We start from the raw sequence: 22,667 nt of genomic DNA, 5'->3' as shown, positions 1-22,667 counted from the left end.
TGTTGAAGGGTGTTTGATCATCGAGTGAGCGTCGGGCGAGTATTGAGTAAATGTTGTCGAGCGTCTAGTATAAGTAATCGAGAAGGGGTTGAGCATCGAGTAAAGGCTGCCGAGCATCGAGTAGAGGTTGCCGAGCATCGAGTATAAGTGAGCAAGGAAAGAGGCGAGCATCAAGGGTAAGCAAGGAAGGATCACGTGTCGAGTTTGAGCATTAAGTGAGGAGCGAACTCCCAGCGCTGAGTTCCCCATCGAGTATCGAATCTTTCTAATCGAGTATTTGATAGAGAGCTGGGGAAACTTCCATCGAGTAAGGATCTTCTTCTATCGATTTTTTCCAGCGAGAATCGAGTTTTCCGAAACGCTCAGTATTAGACTTCTCTTTTAGTTACCTAGACTGATAGCTTAATCTCGGCCTTTAATCTCCACTAATGGGTGATGTGGCATAAGAATATTTCAAGCAAAGAACTGGATGGTAGTATAAAAAGGGAGGAGAATTTCTAGGGCTCGTTTTGAGACGATTTGCTCAAGCAAATCAGACGAACTTGGTACCATTGGAAATCTCTATGAGTTTAGTTTCTGAAATCGAGTTTTGGAAGGGAGATCTCACCAAAAAGAGGGTTGGAGAAGGAAGGAAGAGTCAAAGGTTCATTTTTCGGGCAGACCGAACCATGGGGAATTTTAAGCTGAAAAATTTAAGGTAACATTGTTATCATTGTTATGAGTAATTTTATAGAAGGAACTTTTGCAAGTTAAGACTTGGAGTTTGAGTTACATATTTTGGAAGCTAAACTTAGAAAGGATTGAACAAGCAGGAAACTTTGCGGTTTAGGGCCACTGGGGAAGATTTAAAGCTCCAGATCAAACCATGAAAAGTTTTATGCCGAAACTTTGAATAACATTGTCAACATGATTTCGAGTATATTTGAAGAAGGAATTTTCTTAAAATGAGTTATGAATTTTGAGATATTGACATTAGAAACTGAATCTGGAATTTTTTGGGCGAACATGCAACTACTTGCTAAACGTGGGCTTGGCACCCCAAAGACCCTACTAAGTGTTGGGTGTGAGCGTCAGAAAAAAGGTGGCCCGCTAAAGTTTAAGCCCTTTTAAATTCGACTAGGCACCCGACGTCTTAAGGTAAGTTAAAAAGATTTGAAAGCGAATTGTATAAATGTGAGCTTAATTCTAAAAGCGAGTCTAAAAAGGGAAACCATGACTAGTAACTAAAGTAATTTGATGTGTTCACAGGGTTGACATTAGTAGGAGAAGCTCATCAATCTTAAAGGGATTTTCCAAAGGCTGTGAGTGACTCAAATGCTTACAATCGTTTATGAATGATTTAACAATTCATGCTTTTAAGAAAAGGCACTTATTAATAGCCAGCCTACCTAGCTATTTACCTTGCTGATGTTTAAGAATGCTTGGTATATTAATAACTTATAGAGTATGGATAGTTATGGTTCGTGCATGATGTTCTTAAGTAATTAATGTCTAGTATTTATGAGGTATGTTGCCCTAGACAGAATCTGAATGGTTAGCGTATACTACTAGGGAAAGTTGGGTCTATAAGACAAGCTACGTGGGAGGTCTAGGTGAAGGACTCCTAGTAATGCATGTTTAGCTCAATACCTCGAAGTGGTAACCGGGTTTAGAGACGGTTGATGATAGGTTCCTCACCACATACATGTAGGGTCAGTATGACGAGGAAGGTGATGGATAGAGGGTCCACATCCCAAGAGATGAATCCAAGTTTCAGTAAACCTTGTTAATGAAGAATGCTATGCGTTGAGTTGGCTTCGCATTAGTAAGGACTAGGAAGAAGGATGAACTATGTCATTCATTGATAATTGTTGATAAGTTCATAGGTCTCAAGAAAATAAGCTACATGAGGTTACTTAGCATCTTCCTCAAGTATGTGCTATGTTGATCGCATGCCAAGGTGACATGATAGCCTTATTGCATAAAAGGTATCCTATGTTGAAGCATGCATTCTAAGGACTGTAGCTAAGCTTCCACAAATGCTAAGTGTAAAGCTACGTTCTGGAAGGTTTATAAAAGATATGGTGTTAAGCATGATATGTCTTTAGTAAGTCAGACACTGAAAGCATGGAAGGTGTCTAGGAAGTACCTAAGATGTTAACGGTACTTAATAACTCCATGTGCACATAGAAGGTTTGGAAGAAGAGGTCGAAGTATGGGTCTTTTGGACCATAAGTGCCAGGCCGATGTGTAGGTCTTCTAGGCCATATTTTAGTAACCAAGGTCGAAGTATGGGTCTCTTGGTGTGATACAGACATTGGGGGCTTGAGCGATAAATGCTCGTTCTCAACTAAGGTTCAGGAAGTATCAACAGAACGTTTTCATGTTTTATGCTTCAAGTGTTATGAAGTTGCTCGATGAGTTACAGTTAATGGTTAAGTAATGGTCGCAGTGACACTCCTCGAGTAAGGTAATAGTGGTAGTTAGGCTAGAGGGTCCCTCCCCCAACTAGGTTGAGGTTTAGTAAGGTTATGTACAACAGCAGACCAGAGGAGTCACTCTCTTGTAAATTTATTTAACGTGGAAGCTGAGGCCTACGGTTCTCCTAGAGTTGAGGCTCATGACGCCTTTGTTATGGTTAAATTCTAGTAAGAAGAGTTTTATGTAATTACTTACTTGGCTAATTTCTCATTTTTAGCAACGCTTTTCATTTCATGATTTCCTTGTTAAACATGACTAATGTATATGTCTTATATGTTCAAAGGTTAGTCACTCATTGGGCTTCTAGCTCATCTTGTTTAAATATTTTCTCCACAGGTAGCGATCACTCCCCAGAAGACGACTCTGCTGTTGCTCTGCCATTCAAGACCAAAATGTTAGAAGTCTATGTGAGGGGTTTGTAATAAGTAGTACACATGTATTTTGTGTTGTAAGGGACTAGTTGAGCATGGTGGGCCTTCTGCTTATGTAAAGTGTATAAGTTGTATTATTGAAGAGTAATGTATAACTCGTTAATGATTGTCATTTGTTCTTAAGTTGATGTTTGAGTATATTTATATATATGCATTTCAAGGTTCTAAGTCAGGTTAAGTAGATTGGTAGGCAGTAAGTACCAGCAAGAGGGTGTGACAGATCGTATATTTGGAACTAAAATTGTACATAAAATAGTTACCGTCCATTTCATAATGATGGTGAGAATGTGATAGTGTAGTACAGTAATATTGTTATGAACATCACAAATATAATATCAACCAACCGAATATGTGACCATTTCAAAAAAAAAAAAAAATCACAGAATATATGTTTTCGGGTTTAAATATTAGGTGGTCAGTCTAGTGGGTCCAAGCAAGTAGGCGTGTGCAATACTATAGCCGTTTGTCTTCTGGTACGGCTAGGAAGAGGTCCGTTTTTGTATGTCCATGCCAATTATATCAACTAGGTCACATCTATCATCCTCAGTGAGCCCTTCAATACCAAATATCGCAACTACCTCATTCCGGCGTCCAAATTCCATTTCATATATCTCGGCTTGCCAAGCAACGAATCTACCCATGTGCGCTGACTGCATGTCAGTGGTTGATCGCATGATGTCGATCATTTCATTTTGGAATGTGAGTCGTTTCCTCTTACCCCCTTTGGATGGCTCCGCTGATACGCTTGTTCTGCTGGTGGAAATATTTGGTGCACTTGTTCGCCCCGTGGACATATCTATTTAATCTTCTTCCATTGCATCCTCAGGCAGTTGAGTTTATTCATTATCAGGGGTAGGGTATTCTTGTGATCCTAGCCAAATCTCGTCTTCCATTTCTCGGAATAAATTTGACGCCATCACCATTGGAGCTCACAATAGTGCCCGGTTGACCTGTCCTTTTCAAATACACTTGATAGTTCATCATAATGGGAAAATGATTTGTTCCACAATCCCTTCGCGTTAGGATGACTCTGATTCGTATATGGAATCAATATTAGAAATTATACAAAATCAGGTACGGTGTACATTGTTTAATGTTTTTACTCGAACTCAGACGTCGAAGATCTCCTTGTCCACCTAAATGCACTTGAACTACTTATTCCATCCAAATCTTGATTGATTTAACATCTCTGTTACTGCCGAATATTGATTTTTCAAACTTTTAATCATGCACGATGGTATTCTGGTTCAGGCCACACCCGGGAAACTTCTCCTCCATTATTCACTCCAAGTGTTATAGATATCCCGGCTGGAAGGTCCCATGTCGGATTTCCAACCAGACTCCACCAAAGAGGTTAGGGCATTCATTAACCCAGTGTCCTCGACTTTTGTCCATGTGTGTTTTGATCTCTTTCCATCACCTCCAATCTAATTCATGCACATATATGTCGTAAAGACATTGTGGAAAATTAAACAGCTTCGTGTGACATGTTAAAAAATAAAAAACTAAAACCATAAAGTCAAATAGTCAAACTAAAAATGTTAAAAATGTTCACGACAGAAACATAATCATGATATTTTCCATTGGGAAAACATTTCGGCAGCCAAATCATCTCTAAATTGGGTCCATTCTTCTGAGGTCTCAATACATTCAATATTCTCTCCCTCCATAATAGAAGAATCAAAATTTTCGTCCAGTGAATCATCAAGTGAAGCTCCGATCCCTATCTCTCTTGTGATCAAGTTGTGAACCAGGCAACAAATAGTTAACGTTTGATATTGAACCTATACAAATAGTTATCGTTTGATATTGAACCTATGCCCATCGGTACTTCAACAGTTTGAATTCTCGCTTGATAACATTTCTTGTCGAAGAATGGTTCATGTTGAATAATTCTCTCGGTGTTGTCGGTGTGTTGCTCGTGCCACACCAGTCTGAGAGATGGTAGCATTTCCCTCTATACGAGTCAAAAATCCTTCAGCGTTAGGGTAGCCAGCATCGTACAGGTAGTAGTACCTTGTACCATTTTTGTGATGGTAATATATGTCTATTAATGGAATAACTGAAGGCTACTTATGTACATGAGTAAATTTTATACCCTTTGGAACCCTCAGTCCGTGTGGTCGTGCAACTGTATCCCTCAGGACACTATAGTCGACGACCGAGCCCTCCTAGCCTGGCATAACGAAGATGAATTCTCCATTCTGGTCACATATTGGAAGAACATTTGTGGCGATTTCTCCCTTTTTCATCCTATATCCTGATTGATCTATGACAATGACATTCACTTTCATGTACGTGTCGTCCACTGCACCCAGGCAATTATGTTGAAATTTTTTAATCATGATAATTCGAGAAGATGTCAGCATAATTTATTTCAGATGCATTAATAGAATGGTATTGGAACTTTTTTTCTACCTTAAACTATTTTCATCGTCCATTAGTACATGCACTTGTAACTGGTTTAGGGGTTTTAAAAAATACTATGTGTAGCTATATTACTACACTAAGAACCGCATTGAAATATTTCGAAACCGTCTCGTTAAATCTCGAAAAATGTGTGTTACTACTCTATTTTTCACATAATGAGCAAGAATGTGTAGGAACATTGCCACTATCTCTTTAATACCAACACATCTACCTAGCTCCAAGCATCCCTTCGTTCGAATCATGTTGCAAAAAATCATAAACATTCTTCTATCCATCCGAGTACTCTCACGACATGCCAAATCACTCTCGTAAATGAGGCGGAAGAATGTCAATTATCTAATGTACTATCTAATGTTCGTTGGTTGTTGTTCTATCCTTATATTATTGTTAAGAAACGTTGACCAAATGAAGAATAATTGTCTTTCAGACTCAGTAATGCTTGTTATGATTTTAAACAACACCTGAACAGTCTCCATCATATGAGGATAATGAGGGAAGTATGTAGATCCTGAAAGGATTAACTACGCTTAGAATCAGTGATCTTGGGTTTAGTTACAAAATGACAAGTTGTGACAACCGAGTACATCACTCATATCCGACTATCCCGAGCCAAGTATACATTACGATCATCCCAAGAAAGAAACCTATTACATTTGCAATAATTGTACTACATTGTCTTACGTGTTGGTTACTAACTTGTCCAATATGCATTGTACTGTAAGACCTATACGGGTGCTCCACTTCATCGAATGTTTTATACGACTTGTATAATGCCCCCTTGTACTCGCTCATTTGTCCATGATACTCGTGCCAAAATAGGTAGATCCTTGGGTTACGACCAATGAAAACGACATAGAATTTATTGTTTCCCATTTACCTATATTTTTAGAAAAGGAGTAGACAATACCAGTAATGAACGTTGAAGTGAATGGTTTTTTGGGGAGTTAGGATGCAGAGATTATGGTATAAAGGTCCCTTCATACAACCCTTTACCACCTATAAAAAACTAAAGTGACAACGGAAGAAAAATGGATCTAAAGTACTCTAATTAGGTTAATTATAAAGATAAGCATGAATTAATATAACAAGTAAAAGGGAGAAAAGAATATAACCTTTGTAGACTTTGAATCTTCTCCAAATTAGCTCCAATCTCCTCACGAACGGTTCATAAACTACTATGAGAGTCTTTCCGACTATTCTCCGACCTTAGAACGGGATGGTGGGATCCGATGAGTGACTAATTTGGAGAGGAAAAAGTTAAGACTTTGAGAGAAAATTACAATGAGATTATCACATAATCTCATTCAATTCCACTATGGTCAAAAGTTTTTGAATTCAATAAACACTTACTTTTAAAGACCATTATATGTAAAACATGCAACTTTGAGTTTGATGAGAATTTGACACTAAAAGATCCACTAACTCAAAGTGAGACTTAGTGGAGCAAGTATCTTCAAATGAAGACAACACTTAGCAATTCAATAGTTGAAATTTATCACTAACAAATGTTAGATCTTTCCACTAACTTGGCCAAAGTTTGACCTCAAAGTCCAAAGTCAACAAATTTGACTTTTTGAATTTCAAAAATAAAAAATCAATAATTTGACTTCCATTACGTTTTTTACCTAGTCAGCAATTTGACTTTTAATGCAATTTTGACTAATTCTATTTAATTTCAAAATTAATTCTAATAATCAATTTTAAATTAATTTAATATTAAATAATTAATTAAACAATTTAATTAATTTAATTTAATATTAAATCCAATAGTAATCTCAATTTATATGAATCCCTATTCTTAATCTTGATATTTAAATCTTATTTAAATATCTCCTATTATCTTTCTCTTTATGTTTAATTCAAAATTAAACATTAACGCTTTGTTCCAAAAACCAAATTTGATCACTTCAAATTCATTCGTCACACTGTTCTAAGGTTTAGTCTGATATGAACTAGTAAGGGGACCTTATGGACCTACAGATCATAAGCTCCAATGATCCGCAATTAACCGTCTATACTCTTTAACCTAATTAACCACTATTCGTTAACTATCGGATCACTCCACTAAAGCCTAATAGTTGCACTTCCCTCACTGTAAATATATTATTTCCACTCGATATAACCATGGTTAGTAATTTAACCCTTCACAGATTATTCGTAATAACAGCTGGGTCAAAAGCTATTTTACCCCCGAGATTACATCTTGCTCCTTAAGTCCCACTGATCCTTTAATGAACAATTGGTTTGTGATCCAATCACTAAATCGTGTTCCTCCCGGACCAATGGGAGGGTGGGACCCCTTTTTCAAGACCCGGAGTCAGCACTTTAGGGAACAACCTCTCTACTATCCCTAAAAACAGATAGGAGTGAATTCTGTCTTGCACCCTATGTCCCCAACTATCTAACCGGTCTTACCCCTAAAATGAGAGGCTTATTGAGCTGACACTGTTGAGTCAACCCTCACCCATGCAAATCTAAGGATAATCCCGAATAAACAGGAGTTCATAGTTAGCTTAGGATTAAGGTCAAGTTACATAGGTCATCACTTTGAAATAGTCAGTCTTAAATAGTAAACATCATTATAAAGTAAGAGTGACTTAATTCTTGGTTCGATCTTATGAAAACTCATTGCATAGGATGCCCCCACTCCTCATTGCAATACATAAACGATTCAGGATCATTTTGTTTGTAGTACTTTACAACAAATTGTAACAACTACAGAGTGGGCCGCATCCAATAGTGTTACCAGAATAAGACACCCAACTTTATTCGTATACCATATATCATTTTGACTATTTACTCGAACTTGATCCACATAAAGTTCAAGTACTCATATAATAGTCATGGATTTTTTAGTTTATTGGATTTATTTCTAAAATGAAATAAGCAATTCATATATTCAATTACAACTTTATCAATTTACATAATGAGTTTATTATTTATAAACCACGAGTTTTAGGACATAAAACCCAAAAAGTTTTTGGACTTATTGACCTTACCTACAACAACTTTATGTAATTAATATAATAAATATCAACTTAAAATGTAATATATGTACATTAAAACAAAAAAAACACTACTTTCATATTTTAAAACAATTTGGTTTGAGTCAATATGTGATGGTTAAAACTTTTGAAGAAGTTATATAGTGGACAAAAAATACAGGAAAATACCAAAGTGCCTAAAATTATTTCTAGGAAGGCCCTTGTCTTCTCACACCCAAAAAATAAGAAAGTTGGCTTAACACTTTCATGTGTGTAGTTAATTTTTAAAGTTTATTTTAAGAAAAATTTCATTTTATTGCTGTGTCTTCTTTATTTTCAAAGTTTCAATCTATATTGTTTGAATTATTTCATGTGTGTAATTTAAAAAATTTATTTAAAACTTAAAAATGATAAATAAAAACATCAATAGAAACCTATCAACTTTGAATATGGTATAGTAAAAACATCAAACTAAAAATCAATTTATCCTAAATTTAGTTATTATTCTTCCTCTGTTAGTATGTTTTTAGAGTAAACACAGTGGGTTAATAATAAATAACTTGGAAAAAATTTTACTTTATACATTTTATACCGTAAAATAATAATTGTATCAACTGAAATTAGAACTTCTCATAAATATATTAATTAATATTCCTTAGACTTATTTCAAAAATATCATGAAAAACATGTAATTATTTTCATTTTGTAAATTTTAATATTTGTATTATATAAATTTAAATCGTAAAGTAATAATTGTATCAATTGAAACTTTGAATTTCTTATAAGTGTATTAATTAATACTCCTTAGACTTATTTTAAAAATATCATGCAAAATATATAATTATTTCTAGATTAATAAAATGGACAATTAGAATTGATGCAAGAATAATTTTCAAAGTAAGTTCAAATAGATTCGTTTGTGAAAATGTAGGGATTTAATTAACACAATTATAAGTTTGACACTATGTTTATCCAAACTGAACATAATGAAAGATGTAAATTGATATACTTTTGAGAAAATTTAGGATTTAAATTGATTCATTTGATGATTCAAGATTTAAATTGATACAACATAGAATTTAATAATACAAAATAATATTCCTAATAATTTTTTTGTTATAATAGTCTTCTTGAAGAAATAGAGGAGAAAAAAGAAATTCAATATTCTCACAAGTGAGAAAATGTTGGAAAATATTGAACATACAAGTAAAAAATACATAACCATAATATATTACAACTAAACAGTCCCCAACAAGTACAACAAATAATAGACAATAACGAAGATCATTCCCAACGTAAAACTTACGAACCTCAGACTAGTTACAAAAGATATGTTCGATTAGTTTGGGCCCTAAACGTAAGAAAAAGAAGTGTAGTCAGACTATAGAGTATATTAATATGATTGAAGTAATAATAAAATATAGATCATACCTTTGTTTATGTTCGGAGTGAACGAAGGTCGAGACAGTCCATAACTAGGGGGCAGAATAATTGGTTTAGGGCCTAACAAAAACAAGAGAATGTTAGCGGCAGATCTTACTTTGATTATAAAGAAAGATGGAGGCATACCTTATATGGATGGAATAAATTGAAGTTAGAGGTGGAAGAAGGAAACAAAGTATATTGCAACAGCTAGACAGCACATACGAGAATGTAAAACAGATTTAAGAGAAAGTTGAAATAAAAAGGAAGGATCAGGGACGTACTAACACACTTTACCAAAGGGGCCTATGAAGAAGTCTTAAAAAATATGAGAAGAGACTGGGGTATAAGTGGAGGATACAATAAGGATGGTTGGTGAGGAAAGTAAAGTACACTTAAGTGCACCCGACTTCAATAAATTCAAATAGTAGTTATAGTAAACCCATATTAACGACAATCAACGAAAAAATAAATAAATTAAGTAATGGTCAGATCAATATTAATTCGGTGGTTGAGCTGAAAATGGACATAAATACAACATAATATCTCACACATGAAAGGACATAATAATACAGATTAGAAGGCCTCAGGATTTCAAGAACTATTTCATTGGAACAAATCCAAATCCAAGCAAAGAAAATAAATAGTTTCAACACTTCTAAAATTGAATTCAAATTTAAATATACGATAATTAAATTTATTTGAATATTGAAAACAAATACAATGGAATGAAGAAAAAAATCTATTCACCGAGTTAGAATAGAAAAAAAATTAAAAGGAAATAAAATTAAAATAGAAATCATACTAAGATAAGAAAAAAATAGATTGAAAGGAAATAAAAAAATTCAAAAGATAAGAAAAAACAAAGATGCATGCCTTTTTTTTAATCTAGAAATCGAAAGGAAATAAAATTAAAACAAAAATCAAACTCAAATATGAGACTGCAGATTTTTGGAACAAATAATCATCGACCTTCAAGGGAAAAAAAAGAAAACAAACCTGTTGTTGGGGTGGATTGACCCCCACTAAGCTCCAACGATCAGCATCCCCTACCAGTAATTCACTCACCGTCCAATTTTGATAGAAAAACATAAGAAAAACGACAAGGGAAGAACACATGCTTTAATATTGAAACGACAAGAGGAAATTTGAATAAAAAAAAGTATGGAAGATAGCTAGGAAACAGAACAGATATCAGCAGGGGAAGGAAGAACAGAGATGAATTTAATACAACATAAATGGATAAAAAAAATATGACCCACTCGAGCCAGTGGAAACAAAAGTGGAAACTAATTAAAAGAGGTGAAGAAAAAATTATAGGAATAAACCCTAGATAGTCACAAACATGCAATCTAAATAAACTAATTGTAAGAGGTGAAGAACAAATTATAGGAATAAACCCTAGGTAGTCACAAACATGCAAGCTAAATCAGAACAGTTCGGAATCGAAAAATCAAGGAAAAATATCAAACATGTAAGGAAGAATATGACATGAAGAAATCAAGAGGTCAACATAAAAATCTTCAGCGTCAAACAAAGTAATCGAAAAAAAATTTAGATCTCAACAGGAAAAAACTAGATCTACTATAAAATCATCCATGTGCACTAAAAAAATGGTTAGATCTACCAAGAAAATGGTTAGATCTATCCAAATATCGTTAGATATACTAGAAAAGTGTTAGTATCTACTCGATCTAAGAAGAAACCAAAGAAGTCCGAGAGGAATAGACATACAAAGAAAAAAAAAACATATAAACAAACCAAAGAAGAGAAGCAAAGAGACGAATACAACCCATTCCAACCAGAGGGAGAACGAAAAGACCAGATAAAGAAAACAAACCGAACGGCAAAAGAAGAGAGAAGATGAGCAGAGAGAGAGAGGTGATTAATAAAAACGAAGAGAAAGAGGGGGATAGAGAATTAAAACACTGCAAATGGGGAGCGAAACGAGGGGAGAAATTAAAGAGGTAAAATAGTGGGTTTAAAACCCACCGTTTTAATTTGAGCGCCCACCAACCATGACCCAACTCCAACCCACCCATTAAACATAGAGATGTCCACGAGGTGGGGAAGCCATCACTGCCCCCGTCCCCACCCCCGTATATCATTTCCTATCCCCGCGAATTTACCCGTGGGGAATGGGGTGGGGATTCCCTGCAGGAAAAAATTCCTCCCCTTTGTTTTTTGTTTTTTTTTTTAATTTTTTATTTTAATCAAATATAGACTTTTCCAATGCAATTTTAATTGAAACAAAATATCTCTTAGTGCAAATTTCAATAGAATATTATCAATTTTTCTATTAAAAACATCCATTCATAATCCATCAATTATTCTCATTAAAATTCAATTTAAACTTAAATAATAAAAACATCCATCCATAATTATTTTAAGAAAAGTTACAACATGACAACAACAACATATCTTTTTAAGACACAACATGACAACAACATGAAGACAACAACATGATAATAACATGGCCAAACTAAGCCGCCATCAACGAATTTCATCCAACTTTGTAAGGGATGATTCCTTAAAAAATCACAAATATTGTACATATTAATAATATAAATCAATATTAAAATAATAATAATAATAATAATACACGAACTTATAACTTACATCATATGGATTTCGATACTCAAGAACATTTTCCAAAACTTTAGCATCTATAGGAGGATGCTTATCTATTTAAGACATGTAAAAGGAAAATTAGATCTCAAATTGTAAATAATAAAAGTTTATTAAATAAATTAAACAATAATACTAATTTATACCTTCCGCCCATAACCAATCTTGAGTACACATCAAAGCTTCCAATAATTTTTCATGAATTTGAGAACGATATGGACCTACATGTCTACCACCAATACTAAATGCAGATTCAGAAGCAACAGTAGTTACGGGAACAACTAGAATATCTTTTCCAATTTGATACAAAACAAGATACTTCACTCCATTCAACTTCCACCATTGCAAAATGTTAAAGTCATCCGACCGCGATAGAAGAGACTCATCCAAATAATGATCCAACTTTGATTTGACATTATCAACATCATTTTCAACATTATTAAATAACTCTTCAAACTTGAGATATTGATCTTTCCTATTAACAAGAGCAGTTGAACTACTACTTCCATCTCGCCTTGAAGTCGAAGAAGTACTAATTGTAGATGTAGAATGTTGATGTTCTTCTATTGTTCTGGAGTTTGAACTATAAAACTTCATCAAATCACAATACAAGTCTCTAACGCGTTTAATTTCAACAGTATGATGAGATCCATAGATTTGAGGAAAATAAAACTGGATCAATCTCATCTTAAACCTAGGATCTAATATTGTAGCTATTGCCAATACACCATGAATCATATTCCAATATTTTTCAAACTTAGCAATCATTCTTGATGCCATTACTTGTACCTCCTCAACAACAGAATTAAGCCACTTAGAAAGTTCCAACCTAATTTCACAAACTTTTTCAAAAAATACATTGGAGGTTGGATAACATGACCCAGAAAACAACTCAGTCATCAAGTAAAATGGTTCTAATCTATCACACATTTCTTTTGAAAATTCCAATCAGTATCTGAAGGAAGACAAGTGTATAGTGGTTCACGTTGTTTTAGACGAGGAAAAACATCCTTGTATTCCAAAGCAGTTTTGAGTATCACAAATGTTGAATTTTATCTTGTAACACAATCAAGATTTAGTTTTTTAGTGCATGAAATTTGTAATTGACGAACTTCTTCCTCAAAATTTTCCTTCCTTTTTGCAGAAAGAGTAATAAAAAATGAACAATACCTCTAATCTTCTCTATACCATCCAAAATTACAGCCAAACCATATTTCACTATCAAATTCAAAATATGTGCACAACAACAAATGTGGAACAAACTTCCATGTAACCACAGTGTCCTTAAATCTAACTTTCTTAATAAAATGTAAACCATTGCATCATTTGTTGAACAATTATCTACTGTTAAAGTGGATAATTCACGATCTATGTTCCAATAAAAAATACATTCCATTAATGCTTCAAAAAGTAACTGTCCAATATGTGGATGTGGCACGTGTACAAATCTAGTGTAGTAGTATTATGTAATAATATGTTAAAATGAAAACTACCAAATGAACAAAAAAATACATAACAACATAAAAGATTTAAATTACCTTAAAAGTCTGCTTTGCAAGGCCCAAGAATCATCAATAAAATGTGCAGTGATTGCCATGTATCCCTTCTTTTGGCTAGACGCAGTCCACATGTCTATAGTAAGAGCAACCCGACTTCTATTATTTTCCAAAAATTCATTGTTTTAATTCTCTATTCTTCATAAATTTTTATTAATCTCTCCTTATCGTGGTTCTTGAAATCATCTTAAAAAACGGTTGAACACCACTAAAAAACTTTCTAAATCCTTTGTGTTCAACCATGTTTATTGGATATTCATGTAAAATTATAGCACAAGCAAGATCTCTTCTAAAAGCTTCATAATCAAAGAGGGTCGGATTTAGGACTACTTTTCTTTATTGGTTTTAGTGGGTCTCAAACATGATTGCTTAATGTTTCTTTGTCTCTGTAAGAGATAAATTTTGAAATGGTCATGTAAATACTTTATCCTATTTTTAGATTCCCCTCCTAACTTTTTTCCACAATAGTTACATATTGCTTTCATGGTGTCATTTATTTTTTGTCTTTTATAATGATTCCATACTACTGGCGTCAACATATTACTTTTTAGTACATCCTTATTATCATCAGTATCTAATGTAACAGGTGTAGATTGATCATTACCACTAGAAACATTGTTTATTGGGGTTGATTCGCTCACGTTCACAGATGTTGGAATTGAACCACCTTATTCTAACTCATTATCATTCGATAGTGTCATTTTTAAATTTCACCTACAAATAGTCAAATAGTAATAAAACAATCACAAAATCGAACAACAAAAATTGAATTTGTACACTAACAATCAAATTTGTACACTAAATCAAATTTGTACACCAAAAATCGAACAACATAGTAACAAAAATCAAATTTGGTACGTAAGAACCAATAACATTAACTCATTTTTATCTTCTGCACACATCAAATTCGTACATAAATAAGATTGGCCAGGGTTGATTCAATTTTAGACATACAAAAAATCAAATTCGGATTTCTAACAGTTAAATCAGAGATCAGACATACAAAAAATCGGACATACTTTCGGATTTCTAACGATTCAGACATACCAAAAATCAAACGAATAACTATATCTCAATTTATTTTCTAAATAAATCACAAATCAAATCAAAAAGTGGAGACTCAGATTTCAGACATATCTTGGGACGAAAAGACGCCGACGATGCTTTAGACTGCAGATCTGACAGAGGGACACTGAGGAAGACTGATCGAACGCCGGCAAGGGCTCAAGTTTGGTGGATGGGTGGCGGTGGGTGGGACTGATCTGATAGAGGGACACTAAGGAAAACTGACCGGTGGGTGGGACTGAGACGTGCGGGAGGAAGTTTGGTGGGTGGGTGGGACAGAGACACAAAGGAGGACGAAGAAGTGTGGTGGGTGGGATGGTCGACGGCGATGGGGGCGAGTGTGAGAACTGAGACGGGAGGGAGGAGGTTTGGTAGATGAGTGGCAGCAACCAGCAAGGGAGCAAGTTTGGTGGGTGCGTTGCGGCAACCGACAAGTTTGGTAGGTGGGATGGTTGTGGCCGATGGGAGTGAGACGTGAGTCGCCAACGATTTTTGTCAAAATTTCTTCACTGTGAGTGTCACGCACGCCGCGCGAGAAGGAGAGGAAGTTCACGCTGAAAATGTTAGGGTTTTATAATATATATATATATGTTATAATATACTCGGGGCGGGGTCGTGGCCAAGGCCGAGGCTAGGGAATATAGTCCTTGTCTCTGGCCCCGAAATGTAAATGGGAAAAATAATTCTCCACTCCCTGTATATTCGGGGATTCCCCACTCCTTTCGAGGAGGGTCCTCGCGGGGCCCCTGTCCCACGAATTAAATGGACATCTCTAATCAAACGCCCCCTTGGTGTGCAAATAAACCACCTCCTACTTGCCATTTTGCCTATAAACCGAGGCATTTAGTGGTGCTTGAAAAAAACACATTGGTGACATCTCAAATAGGGATGGCAAAATTCCCCACGGGGTTGGATCCCTGTAGGTCCTTGACCTGATCGAGGTGGGGAATCCCCGGCTTGACCGGGTACGGGGATCAAACCGGGTTCCCGGATGGGGACCCCACCTCCAACCTCGACCCTCGCCCTGCCCTGATTTTTTTGAATTGTTAATACACACATATATAAATAAATAAATAAAAAATAAAAAGCGGGAATTTAAGTTTAAGACTTTATTACTTTAGTTTATTTAAGATAGGATGTTCTTATTGTTGAATTTTAATTTTTACAAATGGTGAAAATTTATTCAAATTGCATGTGTATTGTTATTTTTATTTGTAAAATAGATAATATTTTATTTAAATGAAAATTGTATTGGATATGTTTAAGGAATTATTAAAAAAATATATTTAATTGAAATAAAAAATTGTTAGAAAAAATAAAGTCGGGAATTTTTTCGTTGCAAGGAACTTGATCCCTATGGAATCCGCGCCCCATTTCCCGTAGGGAAATTCGCGAGGATGTGGAATGGAATAAGGGACAGGACGGGGAAGGTTTCTCGTCCTCGTCCTACGTCATGGACATCTCTAATAGGAGTGTCAACATGCCCCAAAAGCCTTCAAATTCTAGGTCGACCAACCAACCTCGCAAAGTTTCACCAAAGAAGAAATGATTGAGTTCAGCTCGCCTTTGATACTCTACAACCTCGAAGGCCACACCTATCCTGACATCTCCATTATTGCACATATCTCTAAGCGGGAGTTAGAGAATGATCTTGATAAATAGCCTCATACCAATAACCTTAACATGTTAGCAATTCTTTTTGTGCTTAGATGAGTTAAATACTTTGGATATTAATTTAGGTATCAAAGTCTACTTTGACTTGACACTACTCTGGTACAAAGGACTCTTGCAGATCCACTCTAGCGACGTGTGCTGGGACCAGAGGAGTGGATTAGCGTCCATGTGCAAGTTTCCCTCGCCATTGATGCGTGAATTAATTTTAGATTTGAAGAGTCCCACTTATAGGAGGCGTATGGCTAATTGTCGGAAAATGAATGAGTGTGTAAATAAAGAGATAAATATGGGTTTAATTAAGAACCAAACAGATGGAAGTAGTGGGAGAAAGGAAATGAAGGGTGTCTTTTTAATTTGAAGTTAGTTCTAAAGAATAAGTGGTTAAGAATTAGTTTAGAAATTGACCACAGATATGGAAATGCCATATTGGAAAAATTGAAACAAATAATACCTTTAATTAAACGAGATGAAGGGTGATAGGAATGAGTACTCAAGCAGCACATAATGGAAGCTGGGTGTGCCAGCCTAATCGGCATTACAGATCCAGAGGCCTTTTCTTTGGTGACAGCCCTTTCTCCTTTGCAGATTCCGTTCTCCTCGCTCAGCTCTCTCTCTCTTCTCTCCTTACCTCTCTTTTACAATGCCTTCTCACTCCTTTGGGGGAGAGCTCCTTCATCTCTCAGATGCTGGTACGTAATTTAGGTTACAACTGATCATTGTTTTGTTCTTATATATATTTTTTTTATATTAATGGAGGAATATAATGAATAAAATCAGGTGGGTCTTGCGCTTGGGCCATCCTTCTACGGAGGAGACAGCCCAATTCTGGAGGCGATATTTCCATTCAAAAGCTTCTACGTGAGCGAAACATTTGCTTACTTTGGGTGCATGGTGTTCATGTTTCTTGTTGGGGTTAAAATGGATTTGAGCTTAATCGCAAAATCAGGGAAAAAGGCGTTGGTGATCGGAGTGTTGGCATTTGTAACCCCAATGGTTTTCAACTTCTTGTTAACTACGTATTTGAAGAGCAATGTGGAGATGGATGCAAACTTGAAAAACTTCCTCACAACCATTGGTGCCTTTCATGCCTCCAGCTCCTTCCATGTCATTGCTTGCCTTTTAAGCGACCTCAAACTCCTCAACTCCGACATCGGCCGCCTCGCCCTCTCTTCCTCCATGATCAGCGGCACCCTTAGTTGGATCGGCCTTGTGGCCAGCTTCACAATGCGTCAAACTTCGATGCAGCAACAAGACGTTCTTCCATGGATGGCCCTTTGCGTGGTGTGTATGATCATTCTTGTGGTTTATATTCTGCGCCCCATCATGATTTGGATCATGGAACAGACCAATCTCTCCGGTAGGCCCATCAAGGAGACCTACGTTTTATCTTTGTTCTTGATGTTGTTGTTCTGTGCTCTCTTTAGTGAGTTCGTGGGCCAACATTTCATTCTCGGCCCAATGATTCTAGGCCTCGCTGTCCCTGATGGGCCGCCTCTAGGGTCGGCCTTGGTCGATAAACTGGACTCCTTTGTTTCCTCCATTATGCTGCCATGCTTCTTTGTGATCAGTGGGGCCAGAATGAATCTCTCCATGTTTGATATGAGGAGCGCTTCCATTATTCATCTCTTGGCCTTCACCGCATTTATGGGCAAGCTTATTGGGACAATGCTGCCTTCTTTGTACTGTAAAATGTCATTGGTTGATTCTTTGTCCTTGGGACTCATCATGAGCGCTCAAGGCATTGCTGATATTCTCGGTCTCCAACATGGATTGCTCCTCTATGTAATTAACTTAATCTCATTGATCTCCTTTTAATTAAATTCTCTAATTTCCATTTATTTATATTAATTAATTTTTGTAGATGATAGATCAGAGTTCATACAGCATGACAGTGGTGGCCATGATGGTGATGACAGGCACAATATGCCCAATAGTGAAAATATTATACAACCCATCAAAGAGATACAGATGCAGTGCGAGGAGGAGGACCATCGAGCATACGAGCGCCAACGCAGAGTTACGTCTGTTGCTTTGCATTCACCACCAAGACGACACTCCCTCCATAATCAACATGCTCGAGCTCTCCAATCCTACCATTAAAAGCCCCATTTGCTTCTACCTAATCCACCTCCTCCAACTCACCGGCCGAGCCTCCCCCCTCCTCATCCACCACCATCATCTCCGTCAACATGGCTCCAAACACTACAAGCTCTCCGATCAAATCATTAAAGCCTTCCAAATCTATCAGCAATTCAACTACGACAAGGTTTTTATATTTCAAATCCGAACTTTCACTTTTCCCTGCTAGCTTTTAAATAAACTTTGCATTATTTCTTTTTACAAATCTGCAATAGTGTCTACACTTTTGTCTGAATTCAACAAATGGGGGTTAATAATACGTGGTCTAGGTTATAATGAACGCGTTCACATCGGTGTCCCCGTATGCCACCATGCATGACGACGTGTGCATGTTGGCGTTAGAGAAGCGGGTGGCAATGGTGATCGTGCCGTTCCACAAGCGGAGGACGATCAACGGCATAGTGGAATCAATAAATCCAATAAGGGGAGTGAACAAGAACATTTTGTCAAAGGCTCCTTGTTCGGTCGGGATCTTGATAGACCGTGAGATGTTGCCGAGCACGGCGGCATCAGTGTCGTTGATGAACAGAGTGGATTTGTATAAGGTGGGTATGATCTTTGTGGAAGGCCCCGATGACCGGGAGGCACTGGCGTATGCCACTCGCATGGCGGAGCATCCAATGGTGGCACTCACGGTGGTTCGAGTGATCCAGCCGAAGCGAAGCAGCCGGCACCCGGCGGACCAAGACCTGGACGCGGAGATGATAAATGAGTTCAAGTTAATCATGGAAACCTCAGTGCTTAAGCACTGCACTTACGAAGAGGAAATGGCAAGCGATTGCGTGGGGCTCATAAACGTGATAAGAACAATGGAACACGATTACGATATGATCTTGGTGGGGCGCCGCCACGACGGCGACTCGGCCCTGTTTGTGGGGTTGCACGAGTGGAACGAGTTTCCTGAACTGGGGTACATTGGAGACATGTTGGCATCCTCGGACTCCACCGGTGCCGTCGCAGTGCTGGTGGTTCAGCAGCAGACCATCGGCGGAGATCAGGAGTTTTTGGACGATTTCCGATGCCTCATGGAGGAGTCGTTTTCTGTGGACATAAGGCCCCTCAACCTTCCAACTGCATGGCCCCAAAAACCTTCGGTTAACTGATCCTTTCCTTTCCTTTTTTTTTTTTTTTTTTTTCTTTTAATTAAACGTTTAGAGTCTTTTAGACAGAATTTCTAAAGCTAGTTATAGATATCTTGTATTCATAGATTTCTCTCACATTTACCGTTTTCCATATCATGCAAATTAATTCCACTTTTGTATATTGTATTTCTTTATATATACATATGTTCAACTTTGAACTACATAAAATAAATTTACCCGAATTAAAATAGGACCACTTCTCTATGGCCCAACCCCCTATAGTATCATCTTTTTCTGTATAAATCTATCCATTTCTAAATTCCTCAAGTGAGGAGAGACATATTTTTACGAATTAATAACCATAAATACAACTTACAAAAAATTGTATAATAAACGTCTTTGTGAATGATAAGGAAAATGACACTACAACAAATTAGTCCTTTAATGTCGGTTTTAAAAAATAAATCTATCAAACCATGTTCTGGGAGCTTATTTTTAGCCATACAAAACTTTCTTCATTTTATACACCATAAGCCGAAGAATCAATTATACCTTAGAGGGTTGAGACATGTAGACTTCATCATTTAACAATCCATGGAGAACTGAATTGTTTATAACATATCGCAAAGACCATCCATAGGCAATAGCAAGGGTAAAAAGAACTCTAATCATGATCACTGGCTTCAACTACTCGACTACATGTCTTATATAGTTTAGATCCACTGTTTGAATGCCTTAAATCTAGTACGTGACATTTCAAACGACAAAGAGTTTAGAATAGTACGTTATATAAACTCTCTATATCTTATAGGCGCCTCTATTCTTTAATTCTGAATTATTCTATCTACTAACATTGTTCTCCATTTGCCCTGTTGGCATACCTAGCACACTATTAGTGAACCATATAAATCTTATTAGGGCCGATGCCCTAAATCTCATGGGTTTCGTAGTTTATAAATTATTTGTACACAAATTATTTATTTAATAAAATAAAGTATTATTTTATTCAAAATTTAGTCTGCATTAACCGAATCTAATAAACTAAGATCCAAGGTTATTTAATGTAAATTAAACATGTACGTAATTGACATACAAGTGGATCATGTTTAAGTAATAACCTGAACGACCTGTATAGGGTTGGCAATGGGGCTGGGGCGGGGCGAGGGCCATCCCCCGTCTCTTGCCTCGTGGGGGAAATTCTCTCCCATCCCTGCCCCCGTCCCCGCAATTTGAAGGCAGGGATGGGGGCAGGGTTTCCCCGTCGGGGAAACGAGGTCCCTGCGGGGCCCCATTCCCCGTTTTCCCGCGGGGTTTCCCCTACTAATTCTCCATAGGGAATCCCCAACTAATTCCTCGCAAGGATTCCTCATTTTTTTAAATAAAATTTCATTTAAAATTTGATTAAAATTTGGGCTTGACTTTTGGGCTTAGATTTAGAATTTAGATATTTAATATTGGGCTCCACAACACTATAAGTCTATAATTATAAACATACATATAAATAAGTTATTTTATATATTATAAATATATACCTATAAAATATTAAAAATATAATATATCAAATCGGGGTCAGAGATTAATCGGGCTCAGGGTCGGGGTCGGGGCGGGGATACCGTCCCCATCCACAAACGGAGCCCCAAAAAATTTCCTCGGTTTGAGACCCCGTGGGGAATTTTACCAACCCTAGGCCTGTAGTATATGGATAAGGTTGGGTACCTTATCTTGGTGGCATTATGGTTACAACCCACTTTAGAATTGTTACAATAGTCGTAAAGTGTTACAAATGATCTAATCTTGATCATTCATGTGGAGACATGTGAGTGGAGGTATCTTATACAAAGAGTTCGTATAAGACCGGGTTGTGAAATGATTAGTCTTTCTTTAATGTCATTACTTGAAAAGACTTACATTTCACTAGGATGGCCATAAGTAACTTGATCTTAATCCTAAGTGAGTTGTGAACTCCTGCCTACAAGGGCAATCCTTTGATTTGTATGGGTGAGAGTGGCCAGATTAACCGACTCAATAAGTCGACCATTTTAGAGATTCGTCTGAATGGGGAGTTGGGAACATAGCTACACAAGATGGAATTCACTCATTTCCGTCTTGAGGATAAGTAGACGAATTTCTCCCTTAAGGGCTGATTTCTGGTCTTGAACAATGAGGTGCCTTACCCTCTCACTGGTCAGAGAGGGGTCTAGTTTATAGTTGAACTATCACCAATTGTTCATTAGAGGGATTGATTGTACATGTAACTACAAGCGTAAAATAGCAATTTGAGCCACCTGTAGTTATATGCGATTTGTGAATGGTCAACTTATTATTGATTGATTATATCCATGGTGTCACACCCCCTTCCAGATTACCCTCTTAATCTTAAAGAGAGTGTAATGACAGCAGTTACCAATCCTTATGTGACACTTATTGCTTGGCTGATCTGTTTAAGAACCCTGAACATCACAAATGTCAATTAAGAACTAACCAAACTTCGAAATTTAAGACAACCTTAGGGTACCATTCATAGTAATTTACAAAATGTACATATAGAAGCAAGGTTTAGTGGGTCCCACAAATTCAGAACTAGTCCCTAATACGCAACACATGTGTACAAATATTTAAAAAATACCACTTAAGTTTCCTTCAATTAATATTTAAGTGGCAGAGCAACAGTGCAGTTAACTTCTGAGGAGATGACCACTACCTAGAAAGGAAAACATTTAAAACGGGGTGAGCTACCAGCCCAGTGAGTGACTTCCATTAAAACATAAATCTCATGCTTGAACTAGAAACTGAAAC

At 36.5% G+C, this 22,667-nt stretch overlaps 1 protein-coding gene and 1 long non-coding RNA gene across 2 annotated transcripts; one reads left to right on the top strand and one right to left on the bottom strand.

The window, feature by feature from the left end:
- Window positions 1-9,449: 9,449 nt before the first annotated feature.
- On the bottom strand, window positions 9,450-17,238 carry LOC150034389 (uncharacterized). Its single transcript, XR_016531188.1, has 5 exons — window positions 17,102-17,238; window positions 14,516-14,625; window positions 10,727-13,987; window positions 9,737-9,808; window positions 9,450-9,656 (listed from the first exon to the last, which is right to left on the bottom strand). It is a non-coding gene; the product is annotated as an uncharacterized LOC150034389 (long non-coding RNA).
- ATCHX13 (Cation/hydrogen exchanger family protein) lies at window positions 16,132-20,265 on the top strand. Its single transcript, XM_039039548.2, has 4 exons — window positions 16,132-17,339; window positions 17,428-18,432; window positions 18,512-18,916; window positions 19,059-20,265. Exons 1-4 carry the CDS (start codon window positions 17,133-17,135, stop codon window positions 19,890-19,892), a joined length of 2,451 nt encoding a protein of 816 aa, XP_038895476.2. The 5' UTR covers window positions 16,132-17,132; the 3' UTR covers window positions 19,893-20,265.
- Window positions 20,266-22,667: the final 2,402 nt, after the last annotated feature.

The sequence above is a fragment of the Benincasa hispida genome, chromosome 8, assembly GCF_027475165.1.
Source record: "Benincasa hispida cultivar pf3 chromosome 8, pf3_genome.v1.1, whole genome shotgun sequence".
Lineage (NCBI taxonomy): Eukaryota > Viridiplantae > Streptophyta > Magnoliopsida > Cucurbitales > Cucurbitaceae > Benincasa > Benincasa hispida.
The sequence above is the reverse complement of the archived record's forward strand: the minus strand, read 5'-3'. Positions and strand labels throughout refer to the sequence as shown.